This window comes from Pomacea canaliculata, linkage group LG9 (genome assembly GCF_003073045.1).
Source record: "Pomacea canaliculata isolate SZHN2017 linkage group LG9, ASM307304v1, whole genome shotgun sequence".
Lineage (NCBI taxonomy): Eukaryota > Metazoa > Mollusca > Gastropoda > Architaenioglossa > Ampullariidae > Pomacea > Pomacea canaliculata.
This window is the reverse complement of record NC_037598.1, coordinates 9,845,509-9,861,321: the sequence shown is the minus strand read 5'-3', so window position 1 is coordinate 9,861,321 and position 15,813 is coordinate 9,845,509. Positions and strand designations below refer to the sequence as shown.

General features: G+C 44.6%; 1 protein-coding gene across 3 annotated transcripts in view; it reads right to left on the bottom strand.

Moving 5' to 3' along the window:
• The window catches only part of LOC112571709 (forkhead box protein P1-like), a 58,963-nt gene that overhangs the window by 39,540 nt on the left and 3,610 nt on the right, over nt 1-15,813 (bottom strand). Inside the window, exons 1-2 of one of the 3 annotated variants that reach the window (XM_025250929.1) lie at nt 12,215-14,113; nt 8,162-8,308 (exon numbers count right to left, since the gene is read on the bottom strand). In XM_025250929.1, the coding sequence (XP_025106714.1) occupies nt 8,162-8,308; nt 12,215-12,919 (852 nt within the window). In that variant the 5' untranslated portion in view covers nt 12,920-14,113. Of the gene's footprint in view, nt 1-8,161; nt 8,309-12,214; nt 14,114-15,813 lie in introns of those variants that run through there. The other 2 variants (XM_025250928.1, XM_025250930.1) reach the window with 2 other exon arrangements.

The following is a 15,813-nucleotide window of genomic DNA, read 5'->3' as shown; positions in this document are numbered from 1 at the left end:
CTTTCCACCCCACCCTCCTTATCTTGCAATTCGGGTATTCAGTCACCTTTTTTTTTTTAAGCTTGCCAGGACACGCCGTCTTCTGTGACCTTAAGGATTGTATGGCAGGCAAATATTTTGTAATGAGCATAGACCGTTGTTGTCCGCGCAGTTTACCGAGTATTGCAGGTGACGTGACTGAAGACCAAACAGCTTATGATACACTATATCACTGGCACGCTACAGGCAGCGGAGTCGTAAATACTCCAAACTTACGGCGACTTTTAAAAAAAAAGATTGCAAGGCTCATCTTCTGACCTTAATACATCTCCCCCCTCCACCCTATCCCTCACTGCGCCGAACATGGTCATTATGTTAGAATATAAATAACAGCACAGCTGAAGACGTCAACGGCGGTTATATCGGGTATTAGCATCTTTTCACGGGCTTTGTTTACATGCCTAACTTTCAGGTGCGATTAAAGTCGAACGTGCTCGTTAGCAAGTCACAATTCAAGCGTGAGCAGTTAAAAAGATATTCTTAGATCAAGTCGCATCATAAGCGGCTCCAACAGGATAGGTAACATAAGGTCGAAGACTAACACGACATGGTAAACACAACCCATAGGGACGATGTCATTAGACAGAGCAATAAGTGCGCACGGACGAAGTTGAGAGAGAAAGGAGAAGCTGTAGTTGTCGTGAAGTCAACAAACAAAAGAAAACAAACAGTTTCTAAAATCGTCCCATGGTCGACGGTCTCTCTACATCCTCTTATCAAGAGAGGCATAATTTACACAACCCCCTTTCGCCGAGCGCGAGTGTATGCATACACACGCACGCACGTACACAAGGAGAAAGCGAGAGTGCCAAGGAGATAGGGGGACAAGGGATGAAAGAGAGATAACCAGTTTGTTCAAAGGTGGAGGCAGCACATAAAACTAAATATCAGTGGCCTTGGAATGGTCCGTTGAAACCAACAGATTTCTGTCGCACGGACTTCCGGTACAATGCACGCGCTGATGCACCTTTCAAGTGAGATCTCCGCACTATCTTCGCGCGCGCACGCATCACAACAAGATAAGACCTGGCTCTCTCCACGTCTTCCGACGCATACCTAAACGCCACCCAACAACTGCCTCCATCCCGTTGACAAATCAACCAGCTTCCCTTCGTCAATGGCTAACACAGCAGCCTGAGGCTACGTGTTTACGAGGACAATAAAACTCGGCCGAGTTGAAGCACCAGGCACACCTGGTCACAGGTAACTCGAAGCCCGAAATGTTAACAAATACAGCATTAAAACGTTCATACACACAAATAATAATAAATATATCTATTTCGCTCGAGGCTAACGTGAAGATTGTGGATATAAAATCTCCAACAGATGGACAGTTTTATGACAGGACACGGTTTCATGGAGGCTATCGAACCCCCACCCCGTCCCCACTATCCCTGCGTGCTGCGGTTGCTCCGACATTATTGTCCAGAGAAAAGGGAATCAGTTGGCCAGAGCGCGAGGCGTGCAAACTATCTTGTTTCCACACTCCCACCGTCTGGCCATGACAAGTGTGTGATGGAGAGTGACGAACAGCTCCACAGCCACGGCTGCTGACTCAGACCTCTATTCAACATGACAGCTGCCACACAGCCTCTGTTTCCTATGTCGTGTTCACTTTGATGGCCAAGTGCCCCAGTTTTTAATATCGCCGCGGTGCAGTGGGAACGCAGTAGTCATTCGAAGCTATTGTCGTGTCCCTTTAAATTTGATCTATTCCAACAGGTCTTTCACTTTTTTAACTCATCTTTTTTTCTCTCTTATATCCGGTTGTCTTGCCAGCACGGGTCCAAAACTCTTGTCTACATCTTTCCCCCATCCACCACAACCACGCTTCCTCATCCCTCTGCGTAAACACACACACAGAGCAAAAGCTGCAGCAACAGTAGATGAAGACGAAGAAAATCATATTCAGTTCGATATTAAACAGAACTTACCAGCATGACATTAGAAATCAATCTCTCTCACACACACAGGCGCTATATACGATGATAAACGGTCAGCCACCGACGTTTGACACGATAAATTCTACTACAAAATCATACATGTCTGGCGCACACCCAAAGCGTGGGTTCCAAAATATGGCGACTCAAAGCAAATATTCTTCTCTTGTTAACTGACGGATGGCAAGCAGTGACTGTTCTACATATAGGGACAAATTTGTTCGCGCAAGTCGTTCATAGACGTACACTGTGCTTATTCTATTTATACGGTTACTCCACACCTTCGCCTTCATCTTTTGTGTTCTCGCGAGATGAAGTGGTCAAGCGACATCCCACGATGCATTTCCCAAGATGCAGGCATTCATTGCATACCTCCATCCTCTTACTCCTGTGATAAACGTACTAAATCCTACCTTCTCTAAATCGAAAACAGTTCCAGCTGCCACCCCCTCACCCCACTCAAAAAAAAAAATTGTTGCTTGCACTGCAATTACCATGCGATGCGAGGCCCCTATTTTTTCCCCCAATAAAGTGACGACGGTTTCCTGGTCAATGTCTTCAAGAAGGAGGAGCGAAAGAATTACCGAGGAATAGCTGGGTTCCTTGGGTCTCCCTAATCCCCTCGAACTGCTCCGTGTAAGTACACATGTTCCCAGAGTCAAAGTAGGTTTTACATTCCATCAGCTGCGACAGTCTTCCACCCCATCCTCTCTCTCACTCACGGCCCTCCTGCAGGCAAGCACACCTTCCCATCACTTAAGGCCTTCTCTTCCATGCAGTTTTCGAAACTTCCCTAATCTTTCACTGGGGGTACCTCACGTAGCCTTTCTGTGCGCACTTACTTTGTTATTTGCGCCATGCTGATCCCCTCCAACATCCTGAAGCTATAATCTGCCTGTAAATATTCCACCCACTCACTTCTACTGCTACAAAACTCTTTGCATCTTCCATTGATTGCACGTTTCCATGAAAGCGGCAATTCCCTCTAAACTTCAATATCAAAGAAGCATGCACCCGCAAGAAACACGCGACTTTTGCAAGTAGTCTTTTAAGGCATATTCAGTAATATCCCTTAACACTTACTTGAGTGTTCGCAAACTTTACAGGTTCTCCGCTTAACATTTCTTTAAATATGCGATTAAGAAAAGAAGGTTTACAACCGACCAATGTTCATTCGCCAGCATCCCTCCTCTTAATAAGACACCTGTACTCAGATGTTATGTCTATCATATGCAACAAAACCTTAGAATTTTTGGCTCACTTAACATTAAAATAAGTGTAAGCGAGACATAATAAATATCTAAATAATGTAACAAATGCTGAAATTTCAACAAGAAGCAAACTGAACCAATTAAGTTGAGCATTTCATTTTTTATATCTTCTTTAACTAAATTCACTAATTAATAGTTATTTTATGTTATTTCTCAAAGACTAGAAATGCTTTTAAGACAGTCCAGCTTACTTACAAATTGTATGTCTATGTTACTTTGGTAGTCGTACTTAAGTAGCAAATCATAACATAGCCGCCAAGATGATTTTATTTACGTGCTTTGCTTGTTTGATATACCCAGACTCCTTAAGATTTTTTGGTGTTAGAACATAGCGATCACCATGAAGACTCGTATTTTATATAAGTAAACATTAAGAAAAGGCTTATTCCTCTTTGCATATAAAGGATTTTCAATGATTCGAGCTTTTTATCTATCTTTTACAACAGGTGACCACGAGGTTAAAAAAAAAAACTTGCCTTACCCATATGTCCATGATGATGAACTTTCAGCACGTATATACAGGACAAGAGTCCTGGGCACTGCTGACAAGACACGCATTGAAACGGGAACCTCCCTCCAAATCCACCCCCCTTTCTACCCACGAGCCCTGGGCAGACAGCAGCCTCTTCCAGCAAGCAATATCAGTTTTTGCAAGCCGGGTGATTCACAGCGACCCTGTTTACCGAGTCTCCTTTTCTAAACAATCTTTGTGTTGGGAGACCCACTCAGACCCCCGTGTGTTGGGAGCAACGGGGTGGCTGGAGGTTGTGCACGTCCGATGGCGCTAGCTTCTACTAGTTGTGACTAAAGCCAACCTCGCTCGACGCTCGTGCGGCCCGGCATTGTGTTGCCTTTAGCGGCAAAGGGCTGCTGCCTCTTCAGGTTTGTTACTTTCTGCTGGAGGGGGTAGAGAGGGAGATGAGACGGGGCCAGGAAGCTTGTGTATGGGGGACGGAGAAGAGATGTCAGAGCCTTTGCCTAGCTGGTCTTGGGTAAACAAGTGCCGAGCCAGTGATAATGAGAACTCTAAGAACAAACACACACACAGCCATGGTAAAAAGGGAAACAAAATTTTGCCAGGACTTCTCCAACCCTTCTGATCGATCACACTTCATAGGGGAGCAGCCTCGCTCTCACTTGCCAGTATGTTAACTCTGGCTAAAGTCTGCGGTATTGTGCGGAAAAACTCCCTTTCAAGATTATCAAAGGGCTTGGGCTAGAAGCACTTTCTATGAAGAATTTGCGCGCAAAATTCTAGCACAGAAGACTGACACCCTCTCATCCACCCCCTTTTACGAGATGCAATAGCGAGGTAGTGTATTTCTGACTCATCAGTCACTCTTTTTTTCAGTGTCTGAGAGATGAATGATAATAAAGTCAACTGGCCTGTTCATCAAATATTACAAGTCCTGTCCAAGTTCGATTTAATCCTCTACGTGGCGACAGGCCGAAACCGACGGGTCCCCAAGGTTCCTGTACACCTATGAAGAGCTATTACTCCCACGAGCAAGGAAATACACAGTCGGTTTAGTCATTTTCATTTAGACCATCTTAACGAGAGCGATATTATGCTACACAAACATTTACGTTAATAAAAAGCGCTCTCGTGAAAAACGATGGGTAGTCAGCGGCATCATCACAGGTAGGAAGCAATCTTATCTCATACCAGTCTAGCATGGTTTCCCTCGAGAGCCACAATATGAATGTTGGGCAGATTTAACTTTGTGTAAAGATTTAAAACACGAGAAATATCAACTTGGATTCTATAGCACTGTTTATTTGTTGTTATGTTGGTAATGTTTCTCGTTGCGTACAAAAATCTGCCAAAGTAACCGTATAACATTGTGAACGATTTAACGTTGAAACTCCGAAAAAAAGAGCTTTGATCGATGGGTAAGAGTCTGTAATAAGTGAGACATATGAAAAACTGATATTTCACCATCGTTATCAAATGTCATTGATTTACAACTTTTAGAAGCATAATCATAATTAATGAAGGTTCTCGACACCATAGATCAAGATTACAATAACATTAACACACTGGATGGTTTTACTACTAGTCGGACAAACTCTCAAAAACTGCGTCTAGGGACTTAAAACTGTTTTTTAAAAATGTTAACTGGGAGTCAGATAACCCTTGCATTTTAAGGAATGGGGAACGCTGAATCGATCTCATTTGTTTACTGAAAACATCTTCTGCCTTACTGAAATGTTTGATAGGCTCGGCGTTTTTGTTATGACATAAACACACAACAAATCGTCTGGACCCATAAATCTATAAATGTAAAATAAAATGATGTGATGTCTCAGGGGGTGTTTTTGCACAGCTCTAACCAGTATGGAAGCTGCGTTAAACCGTTACCGAAGACGCTGCTCTTGCTGGTGGGACGACTCGGTTCTCTGTTAGACATTATGCCTTTCAGCAATCGGATGGTCTCACTGTCTGCGCATATGAACAAAAACCTGTCCACAAACATATTTGAACAAGATACGGTGATTTGCTTTGTCTCAACACACGCAGCTATTTCCCCTCAATGGACGAAGGTCTCATACTACGCGAGAATGTCCCTCCTCCGAGACTCTCCAGAATAATATCGGTCTGGAAGCAAACTCCAGCAAATGTCAAATATCCGTGGATCCCTTTGTGCAGCTATACTGTCATCAATGCGCCTCCGCCCCCGTTCCTCCCTCTTCCCTGAACTCCTTCCCTCTTCCACACTGTCCGCGCTTGGTGCGACCATAAAACTCTCTAAATTAACCTGTTTGTTGTCATGAAGAGAAACAAAAATAGAAATGTTGAAGCACATGCATGTGTTCTTGTAGTGCCCCTACAATGTACTCTCCTTTCGCCATACTGAGGTTGAGAAAAATATGTATGTCCACATCCAACACACCTATTCCGTTCTCAAACTGTTCCCACCAGCCACCACCCACCAATCCAGAAAAGGCAATACAACAGGGGGAAAAAATTGTTGGAGGTGGGTAGGTTGGGGGTGAGGAACTACAAGCCTTTTGTCTCTCATTTCGGTCTTATGAAGAAAGATGCAGAAGAAGACTGCCGACGACTATCGCGGGATGCCTGGGTGCGTCAGGAAGTGATAAAATAAGACATTTAGCATTGAGCTAAAAATCTTTAAGAAATATTAGCAGTTCAATCAACTCACTAACAGCATCCATCAACGCACCCGGCCCTTAGACATCAGGTGAGCAAAGATGCTGCCACTGGTGAGTATGCGTATTCTGGCTCGAACAATGTAACAAATATTTACACACAAGAACCACAATATCTGCGAAATAATAATTATCCAGTACTAACAATAAAAGTTATTATTTACAAAAAGCATTAAATGTAGACTAATTGTTACACTGTAAAACTACAGTGCAATTATGTATAAATTATTTATTCACGCAAAGTGTACATACCACGCATATTAAAAGACAACTGCTGAAAGTAAAGGAATGAATATGAAAATTCAAACCAAAATAAGATCAACTGAACAAAAGTTAGACCAAGTCGGACAAAAGAGCAAAAGATGATAATAAGCAGAGATATTCGTTTATCAGAAGTTATAGTCTGGAATAATATCTACGAACTACAAGCATTAAATACACGTTTAATCTGATGAGTTTTATTTAACTACACTCTTGTAATTATCTGCTGCATGGCAAGTTCTAAAAACCTGACGATTATTTTTATCCGAATTGTACCCATCAAAGTTTTGTGTGCGTGTGTGTGTGAACCAGGATCTACAAAGGATCCACCCCCCACCCCCCCACCCCCCCAAAAAAAAACAAAAAAAAAAAAAAAAAAAAAAAAACCGAATTCCCCGCTACCACACAAAGTGCATGGTTGCTAGCCTCTGCTCCACACATTATCACATCCGTGGTCAGCATCAGGCAGGACGGCGTGAAATTACAACCATCTATGTCACACACCTATCCTGATCAGGGACGAAGACGGTGAAGGCAGATAACACAAACTGTTGACTATATGTTCGCGTTGGGTCAGTTCCTATCTTTACACTTTCACTAAGATCCCTCTTCGTGCCTCTATCACTCCTCTTGCTCCATCGTCTCAACTTGGCAAGTCACAAGAACAAGTTCGACTCTTTAAAAGTTTCCGTTTACACCTGAATAACTCTAGACTAAGACTCGCGTTATCGGTAGTACGCATACATCATTCTGTGACACTTCTGGGAAGAACTGCTTTCGGCCAATTATCAAACTCGCGCGCCCACACCATAATCTTCCACCCAGGGAGCGCTCCCAATAAGCACGAAGCGTGCCTCCTCTTTTTCTTGTCGATAAAGGAAAATAACGAAAGTATAACAAGACCAAGAAACACGACAAGACTGTACCAGTCGATGCCTCGATGAAATAATTCTGCAATGATGTTGAAAGGTCAAATGCCTGTACACCTTAGCTCAATATCACATAGTTCAGCACATAGTACATTAACAAAACAAAAAACAAGTACGTGCCCGTTATAAGAAACTATTGTATGCTTCGTTATGACAAGGTGATTGGATAGTTCCTGACATGGCTATGTTCAACTATTCAGCTATCAAAGTCATAACACTAAACGCACCGGTGGGTGATGCGTACCTAAGCGACAGGTCATGCACAGCCGTTTACGACAGGTTCCCCTATGTTTCACACACATTAACATCAAGGTTGGACTAGAATTTAAGTCGAGTCTATAAAAACCATTGACAGGCCGGTGCATCTGACAATCTCCGTACCGCAACGCGTGCGCCCGTCATGGATGCGACAGGCCCTTAAGGCTCAGAGTGATTATGCGCCCACAGCGCGGGCACAAGCGTTGCGGAATGCAGAACGGAGGTCATCGACCTGCAGGTTCGACGCGAATTCCTGCCCTGCACGACAACAGAAGCCACAAGCGACACTGACCCTCTGTGGCACGGTGTCGTGACCGTTTTCGCCGTTGCGAGTGACCTCTCCATTCATCTGCTCTTCTACGTCCTTGCTTGGGTCCCGCACCGTGGACAGGTTGATGGCGCCCTCTTGGTGTCCTCCTCCTTCCATCATGCCATTTTTCTGAAACAATGCAAATAATAAATAAATGTTAAAAATAACAATCCATTATTCACCACAACATCCTCAAGACCGAAAGAATCACCTGACTAAACTTCAGGCACATTTATAATGTGGCTTACATCACAGTCGTAAATAAATTAACGTCCACGTCTTAACAATTAACCTCAATGGTACTATGCCCTGTTCATAATTCACACATTTTCTCTTAGATATGACAAAAGAAATCTCGTCTGGAAGTTTTTAGCCCCACGTGGCCCGTGAAAGGGACTAACGTTAATACTTAGAAGAAAAAAAAGTAACTTCTTGAAGTCGGTGCAACGCAAATGGTTAATTCATACCGTCACAGACATTATTTGTCATCCTACGACACCGACAGTAAGAAGCCACCTCAAGACGTCCTCCCGTTTTGCCTCCTGGTTCTCGCACTGCACTACGGGCTTTCCAACACACCTTCCTCTCCTCTACACCCACAACTCCCGACACAAAAAGACGACCCACCTTGTAGAAACAACGGAAACGCCCCTGGCCAAGTCATTCATGCATTTAATAGCGCAAACAGCAGCGACAACAAGGGTCATCTGCAGTCAGTTCACGGTATACTTATCATTTTATCTGTTTCACCACAGTAACTACGCCATGTTTGTCCATGGCGCGACGGCGACCTAAGATGGCGTGCACACACCCATTCGTTTTCATTAGCGAGGGCGTTCGAGGAGGGGGAGGGGCACGATAGTGGAAAGGTTTACATCAAGAGGCGGGTGCGGAAAAGATCGGTGGGTAGGCACAGCTTGTGTTCCAGAGGACGGGTCAATGTGACTAGATACATGTCGCAAAAATGGCTGAGTGAACAAACACTCAACAGAGGAAGAGGAATTTTTGAGTTGAAAAAGGAGTAACATGTAACATTAAATAAACATTAAAAATTACACGCGAAAAGATGTAATGGTATATGTTCAAAAGGCGAAGCGACTAAAGTAAAAAAAAAAAAAAACAAAACACCAAAAATGTGATTATACGTAGAGACGCTGGAACCTAGGGGACAACTGTCATGGAGTAAGAATAAAAGGAAGATAACTACAGTTGAGCATGTTAGGATCACGCTAAGCCATCCTTATACCAAGCGCTAAATTTAAGTCTTTAGCTCTGACTAAAGACTAACAAGCCTTTAGTTGATATGTGTGAGGGAGGGGGTATTTTTTTAAAGGAAAGGAAGTTTAGCTTCTATTTAAATCTGATTTTGTGTTCAATTTCATTTTGCATGTGTTTGGGTGGTAGTGGTGGTGATGATGGTAGTGGGGTAGCTGCGTGCATATTTAACGTGCCAATTTGTTGGTGGTGAAGGTAAGATGGATGTGAGACGATTAAAAAAATGCCTGTTTATAGCAAAGGATTAGTTTCAATGACACTCATTGCAAGGCCAGCACAGTGAAATAGGGTGAGGTGAACGGTTTGGCTCTCTAAGGGACCGTCACAGTTCAGCCCTAACGCTGTCGACACCGCGCCTCTCGGGTTCAAGCACCTGGTCTACCTGGACGAATTGCTCTCTGGCGCGCTGACCTTGAGCCGGGCGGGGCGGGGGAAGGGGCGGTTGTGTGTGCCGGAGTATTGGGAGGAATGGGGGGGAGGGACGACAGCTTGAGGGATATCATCGACGCATTCAAGCTTCGGACACCACAAACCAAAAACGGTTTGGAAAACCTGCAAACAACAGTTTGCCAAACTATTTCAGAAACCAAGTGCTAGTCACACAAGCGAATGTTCCAGTAAGCCTATTCCGGAAACACAGTATGCGACAAGTGTCTCTTAATTAATACGATGGCGAAGTTCGTGTAGCACATCTGGTCATGTTTGTTGATATGCTCGAGTGTATGTATTAAGAAAATGAGACAGAAAAAAGTAGTATGTCAGAATGAGGCCTGAAGAAAGATTACAGCACTCAGAAGTTTAGAACCCAGTGTGTTTTAGCGTTAAGTTAAATTGCTAAAAATTTCGAAGTCCTTTTTTTTTCATTTGCTCGGTACATATTTTTTCAACACCTCTGAGGACCTCTATATTGTGGGTTTTCGGGTTGTTTTTTCGCTGTGACTGTATTTCTAGATTAGGGTGTGATTAATTTATAATAAGGCTACCATTTACCACAGATGGCAAGACAAGTGAAATCGTCATTTCAACATAAATATTTAATTAACAGACTTTCATCTTCGCAAGTCTCCCAGTATGATAGCAAATATACTGGTGAAACCCACTAAAGGAAGCATTACAAACCGAATACAGTTGTGCTTTAAAAAAAAGGCACTAAGCTTCGTTGTTAATGACCACACCATACTGGCTTTGAACACTATTGTCCCTAGCTTTAACACATAGCTTATAATGACAGATCAACAGGCACATGATTTTCTATTTTGTGTTCGTTTTACATGTCTGCCCGATGCCAGAAACGCAGAAATTGCCTTAAACTCAGAGCACATTTTATACTTTTTATACCAACACACGGTTTTTTCATAAATACTAAGTCCAGTAAAAAAAACCATTTATGACAAAAAATGTTCCCCGAACCCACACTTAATGAACATAACATTCACTTGGATGGTTTAATGTTCAGTCACGTTGACAAGCGGCGTTGGCGGCCATGTTAAAGACCGAAAAATGACGCAAAATTTTCAAATGTACAACGGTCAAATAGTTTGGAGAAACTTTGAAGTGTGGGTCACATGGAAAACAGGAAAAACGAAACTTTTTGAGAAATTGTTCGCGTTGAGTGTTTTTCGTATGCCCGAAGCTTAAACACTATCGTTGCCAAACATCTGCAGGCATCTCTTTTACTTTGCATGCCTCCTGGCATGGTTCTACAGTTTTGTTTGTTTTATTAGTGGATGTCCTGAGGCACAACACTGCGCGCAGATCAATGCTTACACATGCATGACCCGCATAGCGAAGAATACTTCCCGGACCCTCCATCCCTTAACTGCCGCGGTAGTCATGCAAATAGACAAGCCAAAAGGAAAGCAGCATAATTAATGTTTCAAGTAAGATTTTTAAAAAAAAAACGTGGGTGGGGGTGGAGGACGGGAGGGGATCTTATCTGCGTAGCCCAAGGAAATAGGTAAGCAGGTTAACTGTAAAGCGTATTGTGAACATCACAATAAGGTCGTATCTTTTTAATGTGTGGCAAGAGTTTGTGTAGTCCCCTGAATGATTACACGCTCCTTTCTAATAATGAAACGCCTAAAGAAAAAGAAAAACAGTAAAAGCAGTTGTATTTGTTCATCCACTGCAGTTTTCACAGTAGTGGGTACATAAGGAATGTAAGATGTTTCTGCACGTCGTTAAGGGTCGAGGTGATATAACAATCCACTAAGCAGGTGTTTGTCTTTGGGGAGTGGGGTGGGGTGGGGTGGGGAGGAGGCGTGGGGTGTATATAAGGGAGAAGGTAAAAGTACATATGCACATAATTGAGCTTCAAGGATACTTGGATCTAGCCCACTAAGTGCATGTGAGACGCAAGCGAGTCATAGACCGTGTCGTATGAAATGGCGAATGGAACCGACAGATTTCATTCTTTGACTGGAATGTAAGTACACTCTTGACTGGACAGTGGCAAGTGCTTTCTTTAGCGAGTGACAAGTTCCAAGAATGTTATACTGGTCCGTTGTTTTATCAGTCAGGAAATGTTGCGACTCTTTCCAGCCCTTTTCTGTCGTTCGTGGTAAAACAAGACAATAAAGCGCGGTTACGCACGAATGCAACACGGAGAACCAACGCGCGAGCCTTAAAGTAAGACAGAAAAACAAAGAAACTGAGTAAGACAGCTTTTCTTTCCAAACCTTTCTCCACCTCGTTTCATTCATTGAAAATGCAGTCCCAGCTGTAACCTAAGTGAAATACACCTTTAACAGATAACCATACCTGGAACGGAACCTTAGAGGTCCAAGTGGGCGAATGCCCCACACTTCCACGTCGGTCGTGTTGCTGAAAGTAGCCATGACCCTCCTGAGGCGGAAGCGACGATCCCAGTGAATCCTCGGAAAACCGGCGCGAGGGGTTCAAATCCACCCGATGAAAGTGAGGCGGCACGCGCTCTTTAGCGGGCAGCGCCAGGTGGTGCCCGGGTGCCGAGAGATAAGGAGGGGAGGAGCTGGAGGGCATCACCAGCGTCCTGCTGGTCTGGCAGTGAGCGTCGCAGCCACGGCAAGCAGCATCCGACGGGTGGCGAGCTCGAGCGAAGGCCGTGTCCCCACGGGCACCCTGCACACGGCTGCGACCACCAGCGGCGTAGGGGCCAGGCACCACGCTGTCCCGTCTGTCATGAACGTCGCTGACGGGGTTGCCCTGCAGACTACCACCGTAACAGTTCCCGACAACGCCCAGGGAAGGAGCGAAGCCACCCAAGCTCACGCCGGCCGCACAGGAGGCTGATAAAGGGCGTCTGTCACCGTGCTGTCGCTGTTGGTTCTGGTGCTGCTGGTGGTGGTAAAGTAGTGGCGACTCGTACAGTTGCTGACTTGGGACGTGAAGAAGCGGAGGAGGACCGCTCTCCATTGGTTTGTCGCGATGGGACCCTTTCGACTCCAGTGCGGCACCACTCACGCAAGGTTGGGCTTCAACCACCATCTCGCTCCTTTTCACCGACTTTCCGCAGAGAAGAATTCAGGACTGTCGTTGAGTCTCCAAGAATGCCTCTCTTCGCCATTCAACTTCTCCTCCTCTCAGATGTTCGAAAAATTTTCAGCGTTTGAAATGTACAATACAAAAAAAAAAAAAGTGTGCACCAGGTAAGCACGGAGCAGTGTCTTAACACAGTCGTGCTTCAAAGATTCCAATCACAAATGCAGATTTTTAAAATAGTCGTCAGTGAAGCGACCATAACTCTTACGAGATCTTGTAGTCATTCGATGTCTCTGGAGCGACAGATAAGATACGGACAGATATTTTTAAAACCCTAACACCCGAAAAAGCGCCAGAGATGAAAAAAGGGGGCGCTTATCTTCGCTCTCACGGAATGGATGAAAAACTGTTATCGACAAACCTCTCTGCCGCTGGCCTGGGATTCTTTGCTCGCCTGGCTGTTTTAGTCGACCTGCTTACCCTGCCATTGCCACACGACACTGTGCCCCCCCATCCCCAATGCAGCTCCAACGAGCTGGAAACACTTCGCCTATGGCACACGCACGCACGCGGGCTCACCTCAAAACAAGCCAACTACGGACGGGCGCCATTAGGAGAAAACTTCGATGACGATTCAGGAACGCATACAGCGCGACTGCGGCTGCGCGAGTGCGAGCGAGCGCCCCGGAAACAGGAGCATCAAGGGCACATGGGGAAAAAAAAGTTATCAAACTATAAGTACGCTACGCCGCGTCTCATGCCTCAGAGATACGGAACAAGCCTCCAGACAGACGCGGCTGCAGGCGCTCACCACATGCACACACGCGCGCGCGCTCATTCGACGGTTCATCAGACAGCCTAATAGCGCCACGTGCTTCGCCCAGCGTCAGTCCCCACCCCTAGCTGGAAAGGGGTGTCGGTGGCTAGGCAGCAGACCAATCCAACCCACTAGCTTTCTCGTCCACGCTCTCGGCGGCCCCTCCTCTTTCACGAAGAGCTGAGGCAGAGGGGGTTGGGGGAGGGAAGGGAAGGGAGAGAAAGAAAGAACAAACCCCACAAATTAAGCAACAAAACGGTTGCATGCGGCTTTGTCTAACAACTTGTACTGCCCACATTGTGTTAATTTCCGCACACAAATTTCTCTCTGAATCAAAGCGGCATTGTACTTAGCGTTACGAGAGTTCGCCAAGTCACATGCGACGATCTCCGCTAACGTCTGCCAAGACAGTTTATAGCTAGCGCGCTGCTTGGCAGTTTCACTAGCGGAAGCATGCAAGACCTCAATCAAGCAGGGCGGTCCGGTAGCGTAGTGGCAAAACGGCCAGTTGCGAGAACTGGAAGGTAGCTGGTTCGAATCTGGTCTCGAGGCAAGCGCGCACACTTCTCAATCGTTCTCCCCTTTTATCTTCCCTTCTCCAATCTCTACCCTCTTCCTTTAAGGATGAAAGCACTTTTAGTGCAGATCAAATGCCATGAGGTCTGCGTTCTCCCTCGTGCCCATCAAGGAGATCGCTGCCTAAAATCAAAAGGAATAAAAAGGCATACGAACACAAAATAATGTTTTAAAGGCTCTTAAAGTACTGGTCTACTCTTAGCCGTGACCTTCAATATCACAACGATTGAGGGCAAGCTGGGAAGCTGTATAGTTATGTGTTGACAGTTGTGTCAGCTAGATGTGTCACTTCCCCAACTGTATTTCAAGTACATCGTAAAGAAAATAAAATCTACAGTTTTTGAACATCCTCCAAACCATCTGGCTGTTTCTTCGGTCTGTTACCCATGTGTTATGCCAAAATATCTCCCACGCGGCCTTTCAGTGTGCACTTCTTTGAAAATCGTATGAAGTTGCTACGGGAACCAGATATCAGATCGCAAATCCCACATTCCTTCAATCCACCCCTCTGTGTGTGAGAGAGTATGAGAGACACAGACACTTAACCTATCTTCCCCTACCCCTCACCCCATACAGTTAAGGGCGGCAAAGGATGAATCAGCTGCCTTACCAGCCGTGAAAGAGCTCTTGCCAGTGTTCATCACATTTGAACATGGATACCAAACAGAATCTTCGGCCTGAATGACCCTGTGCAGCCATGTTCCCCAACCCTCACACCCCTCGAATCATACCAGTAACGTATGAGGATCCACAAAAGGACAAGATAGCCAGCTACTTGATCAAGAAGCACTCCTGCAGAGCAGGCCCCCTCGATTGATACTCATATTATTAGCTATTATTATTTTCAAGACATAAATGAGAAAGGGTAGGTGTCGAGAGTGGGGCAAAGAGAAAGGCTGATACAAGTAAAAACAAAGAAACTCTGACCCTTCATCTCAAAGCAGTCTGGATTTACCATACTATTAATATGGTACCAATCTGGATGTCCTTACTGCATTATCTGGAGAGCACCACACGTTTGTGCTACACTGATAAAACCTGACATCTTGTCTTTTTAAATGGTCACACGGCCGTCAATTAAAAAAGTGCGGAAGAGGAAAGTTGAATTATTCTTTCAAACGCTAAGCCTTTCATTCAGAATAAACAGAACGGGTATCTTTAATTAGGCGAAAGCATTGAATTAAAGCTTAAGCATTATATGTAAAAATTACACTAAAAGAAAATTTAAGTCAAAAGCCCATTTCAGAGCTTTAGTGCTGAGGATGTTAACAGCCTCGACCAAAAAAAAAAAAAACAAGAGCAAAAACAAAAACAAAAAATAAAATGCAAACACATCAACCTGATAGCCAAAAGTGCTTTAAAAATGAAAGAGAGACATGCAAAGTGGGAGCAGAAAAGTGCGGACTCAATGTGACTTTGGGCACAGAAGAATACACATACTTTGATCTCAAACTGGGACCCTAAGGACTTAAGACTTTCATAAAATGTTCTATTGCAGTGTGTAGCA